The sequence below is a fragment of the Coptis chinensis genome, chromosome 4 (genome assembly GCF_015680905.1).
Source record: "Coptis chinensis isolate HL-2020 chromosome 4, ASM1568090v1, whole genome shotgun sequence".
NCBI classification, from domain to species: Eukaryota; Viridiplantae; Streptophyta; class Magnoliopsida; order Ranunculales; family Ranunculaceae; genus Coptis; species Coptis chinensis.
The window spans coordinates 64666595-64688935 of record NC_141459.1 but is presented as its reverse complement, the minus strand read 5'-3'; the positions used below and the strand labels follow the sequence as shown (position 1 = coordinate 64688935).

The following is a 22341-nucleotide window of genomic DNA, read 5'->3' as shown; positions in this document are numbered from 1 at the left end:
GAGGACGCTTCATATGTACTAAGGTCCCTTCAGCTTATATAAACTTACTACATCTCGCTTTTCGCGACCTACAACCATAGGGACGAGTAAAGAGCAGGACGCTCACTCAAGCTCACATATTACTTAGCCTCACCCACTCTTATCAATGGTCGCATACAAGGCCAGACAATTACAGCTGAAAAAGGACGCACCTGAAGATGAAAACTCGAAAAGTTTTTTGCTTTCTTTCTCTCAGCTTTTTCTTCTGTGGAAATGATGAGGAGCGGAACTTAGACAAAACATTTGGGTTTCCCATACAACACAATCATAACTTCGCCCACAAAACGCCGCGATTTTGAGCCCATGGGTTAGATCAACTATTCCCGTATATTTTCTAAACCAAACAAACCAGCTGTCAGACAAGTGTGGTAAAAAGCTTTGTTTTATCTTTTCTTTTCACAACATAGCTGTCCAAACAAAAAAATTCAAAAATAAGAGGCTGGGCTGTGTAAGTACCCTCTGTTCTACATTCATATCACTACATCACATGTGTCCACAACCCAGGGCGTATCTGCATCAGCCCCTACTACGTCATAACGATCCAACCTCAGGTTGTCCCAAATCTCAATTACCCCAGCCATATCTGGAAGAAAATCATCTAGCGCAATCCTGGAGCTCAGTCAACGTACCATTCAAGGAGACATTTACTTTGTAACATCAGGAGTAATGGAGAATCATCAAGATAGCACGCAAGGTGGATCTACACTTGATAACGGCCGGTAACAAATAAGGAAAGTGAGGTCAAACTATAAGTAGAGATAGATGAACTATGTAAGGCTTGATTCAAGTTCACCCCAAGAAACTTGATACGTAGGCAACTCTTGTCCTAAGCAAGAGTGAAGCCATTCCATATCAAACAATACATCAGGTCGTAGACCCTAAATACCTACCCTCTACAGTCTGCATCATGTATTTGTTATCTCCCAAAATTAACACCCGATCTATTAACATGTCTTTCAGCAAGTTTTTCATCATTTCATCAGCTATCTCAGCTCCTATACATTCTACTTCCAAAGCATTCGTTGCCTTGAATCTCCTGTATACTTCCCCCATCAGTTTTCTTTCCTTATCATAGCATACCGCAGTAGCAGCTCCCTTTCTTATGATCCTGTCGTAAGCACCATCAAAAAAAGTCTTATGCCGATCACTGTAAGAGACTTCCCCTATACTATTGTCAGAGATATTAAACAGTAGACCACTGTCAGAAATGCTTGTAGGGATACTAGTGTCCTCAGGCATCGCTCTAAGGACCTCAGCAGTCCTTCTTCTTACTTTCTCATACATCATAAAAGGCTGAGGTGCCTTTTTTTCAAACCACAGGGCATTCCTACTTTCCCATAACTCCCTAAGCATCATTATACTGAAAAAAGCACTTGATTTGTCTAGACTAACCTTTTACCCAAAGGCAGCACAATACTTGTCTACAATCTTCTTTAAACAATCAGCATCCCCTAAGGTAGCTTTACTATATATAATGAGATCATCCGCATAGAGGAGATGGGAGATGGGGGCACTTTCTATTAACCTTAAAGCCGCATGAACCCCCTTGCTTTCAGCTTCCAGAATCATCCTAGATAGAGCTTCAGATACTAGAGTATGAACAAAGCGTGTTCATCCCTATTGGAGTTATGAACAATGGATGTTCATAGCTCATGACTATTGATTGTTCATAGTCCAATTGTGATATGAACAAAGAATATTCATAGCTCATGACTATGAACATTGATTCTTCATAGTACGTACAGTATGGACTATGAACACTCATTGTTCATAGCTCATAGCTAGTTCAACAATGAGTGTTCATAGCTACCAAACTATGAACAATCATTGTTCATAGTCGAATTGTGATATGAACAAAGAATGTTCATAGCTCATAGCTATGAACAATCATTGTTCATAGTCCAATTGTGGTATGAACAAAGAATATTCATAGCTCAATGACTATGAACATTGATTGTTCATAGTACGTACTGTATGGACTATGAACACTCATTGTTCATAGCTCAACGTCCATTTATTTAAAAGACCCTAAATTATATGTCGGTTGAGACATTTCTACATAAGAAAGAGGCAGAACAGAATCTTGCTAAAGTTGCTCTGGAATATATATTGAAGAAGGTCAAAGATGAAGGATGTCTAATAATAGATGAGGCGTGTTGCATGCATGCATGTGTGTGTGTCCGTGTCAATGTAACTTAGGCTTAGGTTATATATTTTTATTATTTGTTTTTGTCACTATTGCAGGATATGTCCTATTACAAATCCATCCTTAATGAGTTTGGTTTGGAAATGCCTATTTATACAACTACCCAGGCAAATTGTCTTATTCCAGTGTTCATCTCAACTTTGGATTTCCATGGTAAAACATATACCGGTACTCCCGCCAGGTGCAAAAAGGCGGCAGAACAAATGGGTGCACATTAGCCTATCAAGTTAATTTTAGGCAGTTCTTTATGTTTTGATTCATGTTGATTAGATTTGTGGTTACATGGATTTTACTTTAACTACCTCTTAGATGATACTAGTATACTTCATGGCAGGGGGGAGTGAGCATACTAGTATACTTCATGGCAGTGGGGAGTGAGCGGAGCTGTGGGGAGAGAGAGAGTTGGGTGAAGAAGAAAGGGTATTGGGGGCGAAGAAAAAATGAGAGAGAAGTTGAGGACAGACAGACAGAAACCAACCAACTAGGTTTTTGTCCGCATACCCCCGCTTCTGCCAAGATCGTTCGCTCCGCTCACTCGATTATCATGCAATTAGACCTGTTTGTTGGAGTGCTTTGAGTTCGCTTATTGAAGTAATTTGTAGGTATTGAGGCGGGATCACTTCTATCTCAAATTATCAAATCCAAAAGGAAAGTTTTTGATGCATTGCCCAAAGTCAGTAAGAATGCAATGTTGACAATGGTTCCGTGTTCAAAGAAATCTACACAAACTAGAGATGGCCCAGAAATACGTTTGGATGTCCAACCCTAAACAGATGCATGCATTCCGAAGCACTCATTTACATTATGGAAAACATTAGGGAAAAACATTACGGACCCAAAACATTAGCACTTGCATAAACTAGTCAGATGATAACGATAGTAACCATCACATTTACAAATATCCCAACATTAAACAAACAAGCAACAGAACCACCACAACTAAATTGAATTATTTTCTTCACAATGCCACCGAAGAGGCTACCATGTTACCCATTTTCAAGACGAACTATCTGATGAAGTGTTGTCTGAGTTGTTTAAGTATGCACTCCCAGCTTAAGACAACGTAAATCCAACTACCTCCTTCTTTGGTGTACGTGCAAGGGCCAACTTTACAGTCGCAAATTAAGGGAACAATTAATAAATACAATAAGAATGTCCATCTACACACAATATACAGATTAAACATGACAATGAATACACCTTCTCCACATACTAATAAGTGTAACTAATGGTTCTTGCTGCAATGTAATGACCATAAACGACAATGAAAATAACTAATGTACAACTGTCGATGATGCAATATACCCTAGCAATAACTACACCAAGACATCTCATGATACACCCAGACATCTCATGATACAATGTCATTGATAAACTCGACAATGAAAATATGAAAATAAATAAAGAAGCAATGTTGTCACAATATTGTGAAAATGACCTTCTTAAGTGCTCGCGGAGGGAGGAATTCTTGTGGGGGTTGTTCATCATGGGAAACAGGGATCTCGTAATATCTGGGAATGTCAAACTTAGAAAGCAACTCACAGGAAGACACGAAAGAATCTAACTATAGAAACCGTATCTCAAATGCCCATTGCGCATGCAACTGAGCCGAAGTAAACCTCTCATAACAACATTCCTTTTGGCATAACCATTATCAAACTGCATAAAGGACCTTGCAGAGTATTTGTTTGCATCTCAGACTTTCTTTATTGTCAGGCTTACAGTCTTTATTTATCATGACAGGTTGCACACAATTTGAAGTTGTCCATTTTCAATCTCACCAAATCCAACTCCAAACTCTCCAACAGTCACGTTTCATTTCTAAAACATACTTCACCAAGAATTTAACATCAAATCCCCAGTACGTAAGCAAATCTAAGTCACTCACAATATTGGAAAACTGTCCACTCTCAACAGTCATCATATCCAAAGTCAGTTTGTACAAGCAGTTCACTGTGACTTTGAATATTTCCCACATGTGGGCTTGGGTTTCTAAATCCACACAGTGAGGTGATTGTGGACGACATTGTAAGAACAACCTAAAAATGTTACTGTTCACCATACCAACAATCTCTTTAGAACTCTTACCCACCAGCTAGTACTCATCAAATGTCCCTATTTCAACATGCCATCTCCACATTCTGTTTGCCCTAAATCTACCCTCCTTCTTCCTATAAGATTCAAGGTCATTTTCATATTTGAAATCCACCACAGCCATTACAATAGGACAGCCACAAAATAAACTAAAAGATAGACGACAATGAAACTTAATTAGGACGACAAGTACTAAAGGTATGAACTGAAGACAGATCCCCCCCAACTGAACAACAATAAATAACCTAAAAGAAACACAGGGCATTCCTACTTTCCCATAACTCCCTAAGCATCATTATACTATAGATATTTGTCCTTCTCCTTCAGCCTTTTAACTTTCCAGAATCTCATCAGCATGTATCGATGTCTAGCATGAACATTCTTGCTAAAAAAAGCACTTGATTTGTCTAGGCTAATCTTCTGCCCATTCTTACTTTTATTTAGCACTGCACCCCCCATGTTTTTCAACCCAAAGAAGCTATCGCATTGAAATCCCCAAATAATAACCAAGGACCAGGAACTAAACCAGCAAAACTCCTAATATCATCCTACACTGCTTTCCTCTTACAAGAATAAGGATTACCATATATAAAAGTAAAAAACCATTCTATACTAGAATTAACATTTGAAATTTTACCTGTGATATGGTTCAAATGTTCTCCCATAATTTTCTCTCCTCCAGAACTTCCTTCAGATGTTTCCACCTCTTCACTATCATCCGACCCTGTATCAGCAGAGTGCTCTATCCTAGCATCGCTCTCATAGTCCGCAGATACCAAAGTAGGATCCCCATAAGCAAAATAGGGTTGATTACTGGTAGAGTACTTTTCTTCAGATTCATTGTACTCCACAAAATCATCTCTTCCACTATCATCCTCCCCTCCACTTTTACTCTGTTCCATGTCCCTTGATTTTGGTTTCTTCCTGCTAGCATTGTTCGAGCCCTCAGTACTTGACTCTATAACCACCACTTCTCTTGCTTTGATCTCTATTCCTTTCTGATATGTAATCCTCATTTTCTTACCCTCCCTTACTTCGTCTTGCTCATCATACCCTTCCATCTTCCTATTGTTTCTCTGTTCCGCAGTGTTTAGCTTTGACTCCTCATTTTTCTCCTGTAAACCATCTTCCCAGTGTCTTCCAATTTTTCTAGCTTCCCTATCATCCACCTTTTTCATATTTTTTTTCTCTCTACCCTTACTTCTTTGTTGATCCTATGGAAAAATGTCCCTTGCCTTCACCATTTTTTGCTTTTTTTCGTGTGCTTGGTATGCTTTTAGCTCTAATAACTCAACTTCATTCAAATCTAGAGGACGCTTGGAAGTTTGATTGTTCCCCTTTGAGATATTTTCTTCCAACGAGATTTCTAACCTAAGCCAATGCGACTACAACACAAGACCAGTACAGAAATTTGTTATGAAGTCGCACCTGATTGGCTTGGGATCATGACGTGGCAATAAAGAGAAACTAATATCTCATGAGTAAATGAGCCGAATATTAAGGGAAAAAAATAATAAAGTAAAGTAAGAGTCTCTCTCTTCTCTTCCACTGTTCTCCTTCACCTAGACTTCTCAGGGACATCAGAACGAAGACACCGACAACAACAGTAAATCTTTCGTCCCTTTAACATGCTTGAGAACGAGAGAGATAGAAGCTTTCATCCCTTTAACATGTATGTATTCGCACAGCTGTCAGGGCAGGCTTCCACCTCGAGCTCCCCTCCTCTGCCAACCTCATAATTTCCCACAACACTACTCTCTCTCTCTAGTCTCTACTGCTTACAAGCTCCGCGGGTAATTCTCTTGAAACTTCTCTTTTTTTTTTCTTTTTTTTCCCTACAAATTGCCTTCTCGTTGCACACACAACCCTTAAACAGTAAACAGAGAGTCTGAGCCCTCTCGGTCTTGAGTCACCCTAGTTTTGTAAAGGGTTCGCACCTACCTCCTCAGGTTCAGCTAATGTGTCCATCCTTGCATCCGGTTCAGGCTCTACACAATCTTGTACCTGTTCCTCCAGATGTAGCCCATCTAGAACAGCTTCAAACCTCAATTTTTGTATCTTCCAAATATGAGTTTGACTCTTCATGGTGCGAATACATACCCACCAAATTGATATTGATTTTAGGATCTTCCAAATACGACCACCCATTACTGCTACTGAAAGATTTGAATAAAGGTGCAAACAATCGAATCGCGAGCTCTAATTTTGCAACAATGAAGGTAATTTACGATAAATTTTGAACATTTTATTGAGTCTATATGCACATATAGATAAGTTTGCAACTCATCTGATTTTGAAATGTGGAATTCTTGTACTTTTTTTTTAAGTACGAAATCAACGTCTGAAGAAATAGTCTCAGAAATATGATAGACTTTGTTTTGTTTAATAATGCTACACACTTGTTCATTTGAGTTGCTATCAATGTTGCTTCCCTCTCCTCTTTTTATTCTTTTTGTTAGTGAGTCTGGATACTCTGTACTTCTGTAGTATAAGAATTTAACCTATCACATATCTAATACGAGTATTTGTTGGGAATGTGGTGGCCATGGTGGTAGTGGCAGTGATGGTGCTAATGCTGGTGTTGGATCTAAGGTGTCGTGTGGAAGTAGTGGAGGTAATGAAAGTTAGACACTAGTCATTGGTCTCTCTAGTACATAACTCATAATAGAAGCAGACCCAACACACCTAAGACACCATATTGGTAGGCAATAAGTTCCTGTCTTTCCTCGCCACCATATTCCAGTTTCATGAAGCATGTACTACACTACTTAAAACCTGACGTAGTGACCTTTTATCTCTCATTTTGCACTTTTCTTGAGCTTTCATTGATGTGAAAACTTTGTTGTTTCAACTCTCCTGAATTAGTATATATTTGAGTTGTTAACCGCAGGTTGAATGTCAGTTGTGTGATTAACTTGGACACTCAGCTATTGAGTGCCAATTTATATGATCTCTTTGTAAGGAAGCTGCATGTGATGGTATCCGATTGTTGGGCATATCGCAAACATAAAATAATCCGGGAAGGAAGTACTTGAAGTGGTAGCATTCGACATGTAGAAGTTATCTGCAATGGTTGGATGAAGCTGTTTGTGAAAAAAATTATGGGATTGGATCAAGCTCATCAACAAATGAATGCTTTAAGTGTGGTTAAGCAGGCCATTGGATGGCAGAGTGCCCATGGGTAGACTGTCATTGCATTCAAAATGATTGTAAGGGAAGGAGGACTGTAAAAACTACCGAGAATGGATTAAATGTTGAAAAAAAAGTACTTGTAATGCAAGAGCTGCAAGGGATTTGAATGGCTTGAAGATGCACTGAAGAGGGAGTCAAGACAGAAGAAAACCACTTTGACTGCAGAACCCATCGTTACCCTAAAAATGACTCTGTCAGAATTTTCAAAACTCAATATAAATGGATGCACATGTACTCAAAATTGTATGTAAGGCTAGTTCATTGTATGTAAGACTAGTTCTTCCCATGTACTCTATTTGAAACTCAAGTCAGTTTACTCCCTTGTCCTTTTTCCTTAGTTAAATTAATTGAGGAAATTAATTTCCTTAAGTTTGTCAGAAATTTTCCTTGTAAACTAAGGAAACTCGAGTATGTCAAAAAATTTCCTTCAATTTTGAGCAACTCTAGTCAGTTTACTCCAATTTGTTGTGGTTTTGGACTTTTGGCTTATGTTGGATTATTTTGGCCTATTCAATTATGTACCCTTCTATCGAGTAGATTATGAGCGAGGCAATCTAAGAAGAAAAAGATGGAATTGGAGAAGTATGTCATCGATCTCCAAGTGCAAAACGAGTCGAGCCAAGTTGAGCTCGAGCTATTAGTAGCACTGGATGAGTCGAGCTTCAGCTTCAATGTTAAGCTCGAAGTCTAATTCGAGTCAAGCTTCTGCATGTGTGAGTTGAGCTTCAGTATAGCAAAACTCAACTCGGGTACTTGGGTAGCTCGATGACCAGCCCTAGATATTCTTTGTTCATACCACAATTGGACTATGAACAATGATTGTTCATAGTCATGAGCTATGAACATTCTTTGTTCATATTCCAAATGGACTATGAACAGCGATTGTTCATAGTTCGGTAGCTATGAACACTCATTGTTCATAGCTATGAGCTATGAACAATGTGTGTTCATAGTCCATACTGTACGTACTATGAACAATCAATGTTCATAGTCATGAACTATGGGCAGGGCTGGTCATCGAGCTACCCGAGTACCCGAGTCGAGTTTCTGAGATACGGGGCGTAGGACCACAGGCATTATCTCAAGTTATAAACTGTTGGGCCTCTAATTGATTTGGGCTTATAGATAATGGGTAATTGGGCTGGCCTTGCGCTGAAGGCGCGACGAGTTGTTTCGCTAGTCGTGAGCCGAATATTTCGCGTGAATCTGTGACGTACGGGGGCGGATGTGCATCGGGGGCACTGAAAGCACGCATATCTATTCCGTACAGGGGGCGTATGTGCATCGGGGCGCCAATAGCGTGCATATCTGTGCCGTACAACACGGGTAATTTTAGTAGGGCCCGCAGGGCCCCCATCCTACGCTCCAAATCTGTTCTCTCAGCTTATGACGTGGAAAATCTAAGTAATAAAGGCTCGTATGCTACTTTACATAGCAACATCCGACCTCGTTGGATTTAATCTAATCTAACTTTCCCGATTGATCGTCTTTCTCTTCTCGCTCTCTTTTAGTTGCTACCACTCCCTCTCTCTCTATTAAGAAGATTTTTTATGGAAAACTTAAGGAAGTTGTATCTTGCAAGGTAATTTCCCTGGTTATTTTACATTATAATGTTATTGCAAGGTAATTTCCCTAGTTATTTTACATTATAATGCTATTTTACAATATCTTTGTGCTTTGGTTGAATATTGAAGAGACTTGTGAGACTCAGTACAGGAGTCAAGACTTGGTCAAGTAGTTATAACCTTATGAGGTTGGTGCGACTTGAAGATTTAAACCCTTATTTGTGTTTTTTTTCAGCATAAAGATATTTAAGGGGAGTCAATATTTGACTCTTAGGTCTTAATTGTATTTATGTTTTATGAAAGTTCTTTTGTATTGTTCATTTGGTGTGATGATAATTTGTGCTATTTAAACATCTTTTTTTCAGTTGTTCAATAACATCTTTGTTGGAAGTGGTTGCTGATGACCTCCAATCTTCAGTCAGTGAGTGTTTTGTTTTATAATTTAATTTCATATCACGTATGGTCAAATTTTAGTTTAGTGCTTGTTTTATTTTAGTTGATATCACCGTTTGCAATTCGCAATTCCATACTGTCTTTCACTAGAAACTGGTGATGGAAGTAGTGTGTAATCAGGACTCAGGCATCACTCCATTTGAGTGTTTGGGCATCCATAAACATAATGCCAGTCCAAGTTCTTGTGAATTAAATTATTAAAGATATCGTATTATAACAAACTGGTAACCTAATCTTGACCGTACACCGTACACTAGCATTCTATGTTCATTCATCCGACCATAAGTGGATTTTGTGAATACTTTAAAATCAAGTCAGAGCTGGCTTTCGTAGTTCCATGAGTATACTGGGACTTCACTCTTACATCCAAGTACTTGTAAGAATGATGCTCTGATTGTGTACCTTAATTTGAATTATGTGATGTAAGCTGGACATATTCATGCATTTTACGTTCATGCCTTCTTCACAACCTCCCAAATGGTAGACAGGGGCAAGCGCCCCATGAATCCTTGCGAGGATCCTTCAAACCATGAGAAGCATAATTCTGATCCAGTCCAAGATAGGTTGACCCTTCAACCACCACCTACCTTTCGGGTACTACTTCAACTTTGTTATGAATTTTACTACCCTTCGTACTTGTGTGATGTCCGTTGCTCCTAATTATTAACCTTTATTGCCTTCTTCTGTATTGCTTAGTATTGACTTAATCTTTTCTGATTTCTCTTTATCAAGCAACCCACCCGACCAAATATGGATTAGGGCAAGCGCCCAATGCACCCGTCTGAGGAACCTTCAAACTAAAAAAGACGTATTTACATTCCCCCCGAAGATAGGCTGAATCTTCAGCAACCTCGTGCCTTCCAGGTCTTACTTCAGTCACCTCATGACTTACTATCTATACATCATTGCTTTGATGCATTCCTCTTATTTTATATTTCTTTATTGTTCAGCGCCCAACGGATGACATTCCTTCCTCTCTTCAACCGTCGTCTGATGCTTAGGTCAGCTTTGTCACATCATTACTTCATGTAATACCACAACCAACAACATCAAATGGTGCTTCAACATTGCATCACCAAAATGCAAGGTATACGGCTGTTCTTATCGAAACATTGATCATTATTTGCACCTTCATCTAATTTGCTGACACGTTAATATAACAACCACTATATTTTCTTACACGTTCGCTATTATGTAGACAACAACAATATGATGGAAATTATGACATTACAGACGATGAAGATGATGTACTTCCTTCTAATGTTCTTAACCATCCAACTGAACAAGGACGTCACTCCTTAGGGGAAATGAATGTTCAGTGTTCTTTCTGCCATGCACTTCATTGGAAAGACGAACGGTTGAGTAGATCGTCGCTAGAAAATCCTCAGTTTGGGACTTGCTGTTTGCAAGGGAAAATAAAAATGCCGCCATTGCAGACATTGCCTGCTGCCCTTAAAGCTTTGTACGAGGGAGATGATCGCAAGTCAAAGTCTTTTCGAAAGTACAGAAGACAATACAATCAGGCATTTGCATTTACAAGTCTAGGTACTGATGAACGTGTCTTTGTTGGTCAAGGTCCACGACCTTTCACTATACATGGAGAACTATGGCACCGAACAGGAGCTCTTATTCCTGATCCAGGCAGACAGGCAACGTACTCTCAACTTTATATTTATGATCCAAGTGCAGCATTAGATATTCGACAACTTCGGAATCCTAATATGGATGTAGATGTTCTTAGGATCCTACATGAAACTATGCTCCAATATAACCATTTCTTTGACACTTTCCTACATGCATACGAGGTTCTTAGATCGGCTTTTGTTGGGAATGATGAAAATCTCAACATCCATGCTTATTTATATTACAGTGCGGCCACTGACAGATGCCGCTACAACTTGTCGTTAGCTGATGAAATTGTTGTTATTTTACCCGGAGATGGCAGTGAGTGGGACAGTATGCGAGACATTGTGATTTATCTTAAAGGGGGAAATGAATTTGTTCATATCAGTGAATGCCATCTAGCTTACTTACCTTTGCACTATGTGTTGATGTTTCCTCATGGAGAGCTTGGGTGGTCACCAGATTGGAGGCGTTCGGACCCCTCGACTTCAGCCACCACTGCTGACCGCCTCACACAGATGGACTTCTATTCTTACCTGCTGTTTCAGCGCCTCAATGAATATTCTTCTATTCTGCGAAGGAAAAAACTGTTTCAGGAATTCTTAGTTGATGCATGGGCTGCCACTGAACAAAACAGATTACGGTACTACAGATTTAGGCAAGATGTACTTCGTGCTGAATTATATCAAAATCTCATTGATGTCCCAGTAGAAACGATAAATCCAGATCAAGTTGGAAGGCACGTAGTTCTACTAGCATCATACGTCGGCAATCCAAGGCATATGTTTGAGATATTCCAGGACTCAATGGCTATAACTCGATTCAACAACCATCCAGATATATTCCTCACCATGACTGCGAACCCACATTGGGAGGAAGTTATTAAGTCCTTGCAGAAGAACAAAACTACTACTGATCGACCGGAAGTGGTGGCCCGTGTGTTTGAACTAAAGCGAAGAGCCTTAATGAGAGAGATAAGAGACAAGGGTGTGCTTGGTATTGCTGTTGCACATGTTTACACAATTGAATTTCAGAAACGTGGTCTACCACATATGCACGCCCTTATATATCTTCGACATCAAGACAAAATTCGGGTGCATGCTCAGGTTGACCGCATTGTTTATGCTGAATTTCCTTATCCAGATACTGAACCTGAATTGTTTCGCACTGTTATCAAATGTATGGTTCATGGGCCATGTGGCTTAAAAAATCCAAGTTGTCCATGTATGATAAATAGGCGTTGCAAAAGTCAGTATCCCCGTGCTTTCAAAAATGTTACGACCATGGATAAGATTGGATATCCTATCTACCATTGTCGTGACACTGGCAAGAAATATAATGTTAAAGGGCATGAAGTTGATAATAGGGATGTTGTTCCATACAATCCTTATCTTTCTAAGATGTTTGATTGCCATATTAATGTCGAAGTTTGTGCCGGGATACGTTGTGTCAAATACATTCACAAGTACATATTCAAAGGACACGACAGGACAACAGTGGTGTTCAATGACTTGGATGAGATACAACAATATTTAGATGCACGATATATCGGGCCACCTAAAGCGGTTTGGAGGTTGTTCGGGTTTTCTCTTCACCAAGAGAAGCCTGCTGTTATGAGATTAGCACTTCATCTCACTGGAATGCACCGAGTGGTTTACAATCCTAATGAATTAACGGATGCTATTCTCTTAAGGGCTCAGCAACAAAAGTCAACTCTAACTGCATTTTTCGAGCGGTGTGCTTCAGATCCTGATGCACAAGGGCTTACATATCAAGAATTTCCAGAAAATTATGTTTGGAGTAAAAGGTGGCATAGATGGACAAAAAGGACTGAAGCACCTGCTATTGGCAGAATGTACTTTGCAAGTCCTAACTCTGGTGAGCGGTTTTATTTGCGGTTACTTCTAACTGTTGTAAAAGGTCCGCAATCCTTTGATGATCTAAAGAGAATTAGGAATGGTCCTCTGCTTCGTACTTTCAAAGAAGCGTGTGTTATGCGTGGACTTCTTGAAGACGACAGTGAATGGGTGCAATGTTTACAAGAGGCTGCAATCATGCAAACTGGGTATCAACTTCGTTGACTTTTCTATACTATTCTCACGGAGTGCAATCAGGTGCAACCCGAAGCCTTATGGAATGAATTTTGCGAAAGCATTTGTGATGACCTCCCATACAAGCTTCAAACCATGTTCTTCATTCCTCATCATACAGATGCACAGGTACAAGAACTTTAGCTCATTTTCCTACAATGCCGCTCCCAATTAGAAATTGGAGCTTGGTTGTTGGGAACAAACTTATATGGGAGGAAAGGCAATTTCAATTTGATCCACACAATGAAGAGGCACACGCCAATGCCATCCACTTAAATGCTGAGCAACACTTTGCATATAGTGAAGTGACAGATTCAGTAGCTCATAACAGCGAACGACTATTTTTCTTGAATGGAGCAGTCGGCACAAGAAAAACTTTTGTTTACAACACCATTGCTGCTACGTGTCGTACTCAAGGACACATTGCTATTATGGTGGCTTCATCCGAAATAGCTTCTTTGCTATTGGCAGGTGGTCGGACTGCTCACTCAACCTTTTGCGTCCCATTAGATATTATGAATAACTCTGTATGTGGGTTCAGTAAGCCTTCACCACAAGCTGAATTATTCAGACAAGCTAACCTAATCATATGGGATGAGGTCTCGATACAAAACAAGTTCTGTTTGGAAGCTGTTGATCGCACACTTCGTGATATTCGAGACAATGACAACCCATTCAGGGGGATTACTGTGGTTCTTGGTGGTGACTTCCGTCAATGCCTACCAATTATACCCATAGGGGCCCGAGAGCAAATTGTTCTTGCTTCCTTGCGATGCTCTTTTCTTTAGAATCATGTCAATGTTCTCACCCTGGTACAGAACATGAGATTAGAGCGTGGCACTTATGAGAATTTACTATTTGCAGAGTTCTTAACAAAGGTACAAACATTTCTGTCTAATTTATAATATTCCTCTCTATTAGAATTCTCATAATATTCTATTTCACATTTTATGTCATCAGGTTGGAAACGATCCTGAAGCGGTTATTGAGCTACCCTCAACGATCCATCATTGCACACATCTTCAGGACCTGATTTATGCTACTTATCCTCATTTGGATGAAACTTCCAATGTCACCCCTGACTATTTAACTGAGTGGACAATTCTTTCTGCGAAGAATGATGATGTCAATGCCATTAATGTAGTAGCTTTATGTATGTCCCAGGAGAAACTATGACTTTTCTGGCTACTGACAAGTTGGATGAGGCACATGCAAATAATCCAAGAAATATTAATCAGTATCCAAATGAGTACCTAAACTCACTTGATCCCACGGGTCTTCCACCATTTCGGCTCAAGCTAAAAGAGGGTTGTCCAATAATGTTGCTGCGCAATATTGCCCCCAGAGATGGGTTATGCAATGGGACTCGCTTGATGGTGTTGCAATGTCAACCACACATTATCTGGGCTAGAATTCTTCCAGGTGAAAAATTGGGTAACCGTGTATTTATTCCAAGGATCTCTTTGTCACCATCCTCTTCAGATTTTCCTTTCAATATGACACGAAGACAATTTCCTATCCGTTTGGCTTCTTCCATGACTATAAATAAATCACAAGGTCAATCTGTGAAGTTTGTGGGAATCGATCTTCAAACTGAAGTTTTCAGCCATGGCCAGTTATATGTGGCATTATCTAGGTGCACTTCCGCAGCCCGAATAAGTATTCTTTTACCTCCAAACGCTGAAAAACTTAGTACAAATGTCGTATACCCTGAAGTCTTGCTTTAAGCATTTGTCAGGTCAATGCATAAGTTGTTTCTTTTCCTTATTATTAGTTTTATTTTCTTTTCATGGTTGTTTACATCTACTTATTAAACAAGTCCATCTATTGGCACTCACTTTATTTAAAAACTTTACTTCCTGCAGTTGAATAGATATTCAATTTTTGTTCACACTAGCCAAGAGTCTTTCACAACCAGTTTTGCAACGTGGTCAGTTTCTATTTACTTTTACTATAACATCGCCTTCTGTCTTTGTTTCACTTTGAATATTTAGTTCCTATTTTCACTTTCTACTTACGCTCTTATTTAATGTTTTCCAAGCAGACATACAAGACAATTACTTAATTCTTCAATTAAGTGTTCTTCAGGCATGGTATTTAGTGATTTACAACAGAGGTGTTGACCTTGGCAACTAAAATTAAGGTCCTCATGGGGTTTATGAACAAGTTTTGATCGTAAATAATGATATTTCTCCTCAGGGCATACTTTTGTGGGGTGCTCTTACGGCCCCTTCTTTATAATATTTTGCTGGCTTTCTCCTTAATGTACCCTCACTTTGGTGGAACATTGTTTTATCTAGTACTCTATTATGCTTCTCATATCTTATTGATATATATGCTTGTATTAGTGTTGTTTTATGTTTAAGTACATTTAGAAGATGGATGAAATTTCGCATCTTCATATATCCATTTAATGCATTTCTGTTGATACACTTGTTGGATTCAATCACAGTTAATTGTATGCCCAGCCTTCTTACAGGATTCAAAACAGTGGAGAGTCGCATTGAGGTCTCATGGCCCGTAGGCATGGGCATAACTGATAACTGATAACTGATAACATTGATTGACAGGTTCTATTTTCATTCATACCCACAATAGGTATGAACATTGATTGTTCATACCTACCAATGCGGAACATCAGCTATGAACATTGATTGTGGCTATGAAAACATGAACCCATAACAGATATGAACAATAACTGTTCATACCCCAAATTATGAACATTAGCTATGAACAATAGGTATGAACAAAACAGATATGAACAATAAATGTTCACACCCAAAACAGAAATGAACATTGATTGTTTATACCCAAAACATATATGAACAATAAATGTTCATACCCAAAAAAGACATGAACATTGATTGTTCATACCCAAAACATATATGAACAATAAATGTTCATACCCAAAACATATAGCTTCCAGGATCTGCAAATTGGAGAGAGATGGTGACGTCGGGATACCACACCCAAAACATGCAGCCGCACAGGAACCATTGCCTTAGCTGTTGCACCACTGTCTAGCAGCTCTAAAACCGTGTCCTAACTCATGCCTCCAGATATATTTTATTAACATCACTCAACGTCTCAACTGTCTGCTACTTCTTACGCTTGCAAAACCTGACTTTCATTCACATTCTCTTTGGTTACCCAAATGACAGTTGCAATCCCGTAATATAATGTTTACCTTGGTTGCTGGAGAGCATAATATCTTCCCTCTGTCATGATGTATAGGTAAAAATTTCCAATTTTAACTTGCTCATCAAAGCCGTTCGAGTCAAAGGGCAAATTTTACTAGGAGTAGTACTCCGGAGTACACAGATTAAGTAACATTGCAATCATGTGAGAAGGACAACAATATTGAGAATTTGACTTGTCTTTGGACCAAAAAGGTTCTAGTATTTTGAAAGGGATATTTTTTGAAATCTTAACGATACACTACTATCATAGTATCATCACGCGTAAATACATGCTATCAAATAATCAAAGTTTTATAAAACTTTTGCAGTGTTAGTATGTTACTCCGCCAGTCATTTGGGAAATTTATGCAATGATGATAATTATCCATGTTATCTTTTAGAATTTAGAGGATGTAACTACATTCAATCAACTAATTAAAACACTGTACTGGCCTTAATATTGTGCACAAATATGAACATTGATTGTTCATACCCAAAACAGACATGAACATTGATTGTTCATACCCAAAACATATATGAACAATAAATGTTCATACCCAAAACATATATGAACATTGATTGTTCATTTTTTGGGGTAGCGCTGCAGGCGCTTCGAGGTCTCGTGGGCCGTAGGCACGGGCATACCCTATATATATATTATATATATAACAAAGAAGGGATGAGTGGGACAAAAAATTCCACCTCATAAGGTGATATTTGGTCGTGCCACCCCCTCACCATAGCCACTAGATTGTTTTTCTAGAGTGAGTTAACAAGTTTTTGGGGGTGAGTTTAAAAAAATTTATTGCCTCACTCACCACCCAAAAAAAGTGTGGACTCTTTTTGGGCTGAACTTTTATGGGTTGTTGGGCTCTAGAAACATGAGTTGAGGAGGGGGGGGGGGTGTATTTGTGCTGTACGGCATGGGCAAATACTAGTTAACCTCATAAAAAGGAATGGTGTGGGCCCGCTGGGCCTCCATCTTGCGGCTCCTATATCGTTTCTCAAGTTGTGACATGGCATTTTAAAGTGAGCTAAAGTATTGTGCTGCATCTCTACACTGCAAACGGTTACATACTTACGTTGTATCTCTTTTCACTAATTTAGGATAAAGAGCAAAATTTCCTTCATTCTCTAGTCTCCACCGAGATCCTTTCTCTCTCTCTCTCTCTCTCTCTATCAGGTATGATTCACTCTAATGACTACTTTCTCCTACTTTTATTTTTCTTTTCTTTTTCACTAACTTGCTAAGGTTGGTGAGGTATGTATCTTTAGTGGAATTGCTAATGTTGTTTGATTATATCCTCTAGGTTTGCTTCGTTGTACCAAAAATATCTATTATTGCTGCCATTTTGTAGGTTGCCATGAGTATGCGACTGCAGATCGAGTTTTGAAAAATGTGGCTTCAAGATCTATGCTTTTTACCAATGGAAAACAAATATTTGTATGTATTTCTAGTCGAGTGAGTGAAGCGAACGATCTTGGTAGAAGGGGGGGCTATGTGGACAAAAACCAACTTGGTTGGTTTCTATCTGTCTGTCCTCACCTTCTCTCTCATTTTTTCTTCGCCCCCAATACCCTTTGTCCTTCACCCATCTCTCTCTCTCCCCGCATCACCCAACTCTCTCTCCAGCTCCGCTCACTCCCCACTGCCACGTAGTATACTAGTTTATATTTTATATAGATGTTTGTCATGTCCACTTTGAGATTGGTGTTGTATAAATTAGTGTTAGTTGTTTCAGGTGTTCAAGTTAATTGATCTATCCGCTCTGAGATTGGTTACACATGATTCTTCTTATATGTTTTGTTTTTAAATTAATTTCTTTCTCATACAACTTTCAGATTGCTAGCTCACAATTCTGTTGGCATGTCATTTTTCCCTCTCCCTCCTTTCTTCTCAACCAAACCCAACTTTCGATTTTATTTAGGGGCACCATTAAGTCTGACGAGGTATACAAAATCTTTTCAAAATATATTTCTCCTTCCCTTTCCCTCCTTCCTTCTCAACCAAACCCAATTCTCACTCTCCCCACCACAAACCCTAACTTTCTCCCTCTCTTCTCCACCTCTGCTCACGCCCCCACTGCTTGCAGTTATCTAGTCAACTCCCTACTGCCACGCAGTATACTAGTTAGTCTAATATGCATCCGGTGCACGTGAATATATACTAGTTACTCTATTAGGACATGGCTTTCAAGTATGTTTTCTTTCATCTTTCTCTATTATGAAAATGTCTTCAGCTAGCATTGTGTACTTTTTTATTTATTAGTGAGAACTCAATTATTTCAATTGTATAAACTTTTCAGAACATTGGGAAAACAAATGTGCTTTACGGTTTCTCTTCTTTTTTATTTTTGGTCAAGAAGTTTGGAACACAGTAATTTGAACTAACACTGTTTTAAATAAGTATGTCGGGTGACATAACAGATTTGTTGACTACAAACTTAAATGCCAATTTAGACAATCTCTATACTCTGAGGTACCTTTCTCCGAGGAATACCCCTTTACTGATTAAAGCTATGGTGTCGAAATCCAATGGTTTGTAACTTTGCTAGGTTGTAAATGGTTGATATATAGATGCTCTCCTCGAACAATTCAGTTGTAGCATATGGGAAAAACACCTTTTGTCAAGCACTTCCTCACTGTCAAAATTTTACCTGTGAAGTAGTTGTTTCTAGATTGCTCTCTTTTTCATTGTCAGGCTTTTGAAGAATTTCCGAATATGTTGGAAGGGGTGCCAGTTTCAGTCCAAAGTTTGAAGTATTTGAAGCTTACAGAATGGTGTGACAAATCTTACATCTATTCATTGGCAAAACTGTTAGAGGTTTTCCCACTTTTAGAAACTCTTGTCTTGGAAAGAACCGATGTATTGATCGATTACTATGTCATATTTCAGTTTTTTTCAACTCTTATCTTGTAGTTATACAGTTACAGCTTAAAGTTACCAACTACTAAGTTCATTAAACGCAGCAGAATAATATATAACAAATCAACAACTAGGGTTTCAACTCAATTTAATATTCACTATCATGATCTTTCAAAAATAATAAATTTTTTTCAAATAACCCATTGAGGCATTGACAAAGAAGGCTACAAAACCTATATATAATAATACTACCCATTAATAACTAGAACTCTAAACCACTCTAACTGGGGTTTTATTATACAGGCCAACATTTCTACTTAAAATATAAACAAATAAATAAAAGTCTCACTAGGGATGCCTATTACATCTGTTCTGTTTGTCTCTTTTGTATATGTTGCTAATTATTGGAACAAGGGGAAAAAAGTAGTAACAGTAGAAAAATAAAGGAAACAAATTGTAGAAACACAAATTATACTGTTGCTTGACTAATTGTTTTTATCAGAGAATTATTGGGCCTGAAGATGATAGAGGAGATTGGGATGCAGAGTTATCATTTACTTGCAAGCTTCGTCAATTAAAGTGTATTGAGATGCAAAATTTTGAAGGGTCTGAAAACGAATTCAAGTTTCTCGAGTTTTTACTAAAAGTGCTTTGGTGTTGAAGAAAGTTGGCATTACCTTGACTATTAAATTGAGTGGCAAGGAGAAGGAGCTGGCCGAACACAATAAGAAGATACAGTCATTGCAAAAATCATTTTCAGAGGTTACCATATTGCGAAATTTGAAGACGGTGCTCTGATCTCAAAACACTAGGTATGCTTATAGGTTTTCTATGATTAGTAGATTCCTTAATATATTTGATGGAAAGGCTTTATAATCTCAACAAGTATTACCTGGTAATGTTGTTTCAAGTAGACTATCGTATCTTTCTTGGACTCATTTTGTTCATTTTCTGCTTTTCCGTCTTCCAGTGGAGTGCTTATACAAAACCTTTGTTATTTTCTTACAAATTATATTATTTAGAACAGTATCCTTTGAAGTGTAAAATTTGAATGCTGTTTTTGAATATGATATGAATTTTTTGTAAGAACTGGAACTTTTGGAGGGACTGGCGTTTGTGAAAATGGAAGCAAGATTGAATTGGTTTAAAAACCTACCTGAGCCATCTCAAATGATTGGCTATGTGCATTGCAAGAGTATGAACATTCTATGTTCATAGTCCACTAAGAGTATGAACACTGAATGTTCATAGTCCAACAAGAGTATAAACATTCAGTGTTCATACTCCTAGTGGACTATGAACACTAAGTATGAACAACAAAGGAAAGGAAGGAGAGAGAAGAAATGGGACCCATGATTGTCCTTAACTCATTACTAGATTCGGCTCTTGAGTTCTAGACTCAAGCTCAAAGCCATTTTCCTTCTGAACAAAGTACATTGCTGTCCACCTAAGCAAAAAATTGGCCATTAGATTAATTGATTCGACACACTATTTAGAGTACGAAAGTGAGTAAACTGTGGTGAGTAAACTGATCCCTTCCCTATATCTATATTTCTTCGGCCGTTTGAGAGTCAGTTGACTGTGAATTTATTCTTTACTTAAATAGTTCAATTTGTTATTTCGGTATATTAGAGGACATCTGATATATTTGAAATATAGCTAAAGACAATATAGTGTTCTTAATTGTATTTTATTGTTTTTCACATATACTGATGTTCTGAGGCATCCAGCTCCATTGCCTAATTCCACAATTGTCAAGGAAACACAAGCAGGTGCAACGACAGTGCAAGGGGCATCAGATTTTCAGCTAGAAGAACCCTCGGTGCAGCAACTACAAAGAGATGTAGTTGACGTTGGCAAACAAAAGAAGGAGAATAAGTAGAAGCTTGGTGTTGAAGAGTCAAATTCCACTCCTAAAGTTGCTAGGATTACAAAATCGATGAAGCGTCTGGAAGGCTGACATTTATGGAGTTTTAAGCCAAAGCAATGTTACATTGGCGTAGTGTTTCTATTCATAAACAGACGAGTGTTTCTCTTCATCAAGTATTTTGGCAATGTAAATAATCAGGTGACAAAGTTACAATCTGAGTTTGAAGTAGTCGATGCAAATCCAGAAGATTGTAAGCTTCTTCAAGACTTGGAAACTAAAGAAAGATGTTTAATCAATGTAGAATGAAATAGATTCCATGGCAACTATGTCCCAATCGAAATTCAATTCTATTACTATTGAGACATCTGCACAACCTAAGCCATGAAAATCCATGAAAACATATGATCAATCAATCAATTAGTATATGACATTTACGTTAACTTATTGCGAAATCCGCTGCAATCAATCCTCCCTACATCAATTATACCAGTCATTTACCAAAAAACCAAACCCAACAGAGAATCGACTATACAGAAATGAAAAGTATCCTTGATTGCATACATGTAATTGGACTATGAACAATGATTGTTCATAGTCATGAGCTATGAACATTCTTTGTTCATATCACAATTGGACTATGAATAGTGATTGTTCATAGTTCGGTAGCTATGAACACTCATTGTTCATAGCTATATCATAGCTATGAACAATGAGTGCTCATAGTCCATATTGTACCTACTATGAACAATCAATGTTCATAGTCATGAGATATGACTAGGTAACTGCAAGCAGTGGGGGCGTGAGTGGAGGTGGAGAAGAGAGGGAGAGATGGGTTTGTGGGTGGAGAGAGAGAGAGTTAGGGTTTGGTTGAGAGGGAGGGAAGGAAGGAGGGAGAGAGAGAGAGGGAGAGGGAGAGGTGAGGAGAGGTGAGGAGAGACAGAAACCAGCCAATTGGGGGCGAAGAAAAAATGAGAGAGAAGGTGAGGACAAACAGACAGAAACCAACCAAGTTGATTTTTGTCCGCATAGCCCCCTTCTGCCAAGATTGTTCGCTCCGCTCACTCGAATATTCTTTGTTCAAGAACCCTAAAGGACTGTTATCTCAATTCATTCATGCATACATTGATTAGGCTATTTCATTAAGGACTATTATTTGATTAGCAC

The 22341-nt window shown here is 38.6% G+C and overlaps 3 protein-coding genes across 3 annotated transcripts; all 3 read left to right on the top strand.

The window, feature by feature from the left end:
* The first annotated feature begins 6297 nt into the window (after nt 1-6297).
* Nucleotides 6298-13253, top strand: LOC147504384 (uncharacterized). The gene is made up of 5 exons (XM_086605182.1): nt 6298-6558; nt 6827-6953; nt 9977-10143; nt 10551-10636; nt 10748-13253. Exons 1-5 carry the CDS (start codon nt 6298-6300, stop codon nt 13251-13253), a joined length of 3147 nt encoding a protein of 1048 aa, XP_086461308.1.
* Nucleotides 13254-13420: 167 nt separating this feature from the next.
* Nucleotides 13421-14438, top strand: LOC147504383 (uncharacterized). Its single transcript, XM_086605181.1, has 3 exons — nt 13421-13954; nt 14081-14140; nt 14223-14438. Exons 1-3 carry the CDS (start codon nt 13421-13423, stop codon nt 14436-14438), a joined length of 810 nt encoding a protein of 269 aa, XP_086461307.1.
* LOC147504382 (uncharacterized) lies at nt 14435-14989 on the top strand. The gene has a single exon (XM_086605180.1). It carries the CDS (start codon nt 14435-14437, stop codon nt 14987-14989), a length of 555 nt encoding a protein of 184 aa, XP_086461306.1.
* The last annotated feature ends 7352 nt before the right edge of the window (nt 14990-22341 follow it).

What these genes read in the sequence shown, in the direction of transcription:
- LOC147504384 (XM_086605182.1), top strand. Translation starts at nt 6,298, where the DNA reads ATGTGTCCATCCTTGCATCCGGTTCAGGCTCTACACAATCTTGTACCT. An exon ending in CTAATTTTGCAACAATGAAG is followed by an intron (nt 6,559 to 6,826) that starts GTAATTTACGAT and finishes GTACTTCTGTAG; the next exon opens with TATAAGAATTTAACCTATCA. An exon ending in TTGCATCACCAAAATGCAAG is followed by an intron (nt 10,637 to 10,747) that starts GTATACGGCTGT and finishes GCTATTATGTAG; the next exon opens with ACAACAACAATATGATGGAA.
- LOC147504383 (XM_086605181.1), top strand. Translation starts at nt 13,421, where the DNA reads ATGCCGCTCCCAATTAGAAATTGGAGCTTGGTTGTTGGGAACAAACTT. An exon ending in CATTCAGGGGGATTACTGTG is followed by an intron (nt 13,955 to 14,080) that starts GTTCTTGGTGGT and finishes ACCCTGGTACAG; the next exon opens with AACATGAGATTAGAGCGTGG. An exon ending in TTGCAGAGTTCTTAACAAAG is followed by an intron (nt 14,141 to 14,222) that starts GTACAAACATTT and finishes TTATGTCATCAG; the next exon opens with GTTGGAAACGATCCTGAAGC.
- LOC147504382 (XM_086605180.1), top strand. Translation starts at nt 14,435, where the DNA reads ATGACTTTTCTGGCTACTGACAAGTTGGATGAGGCACATGCAAATAAT.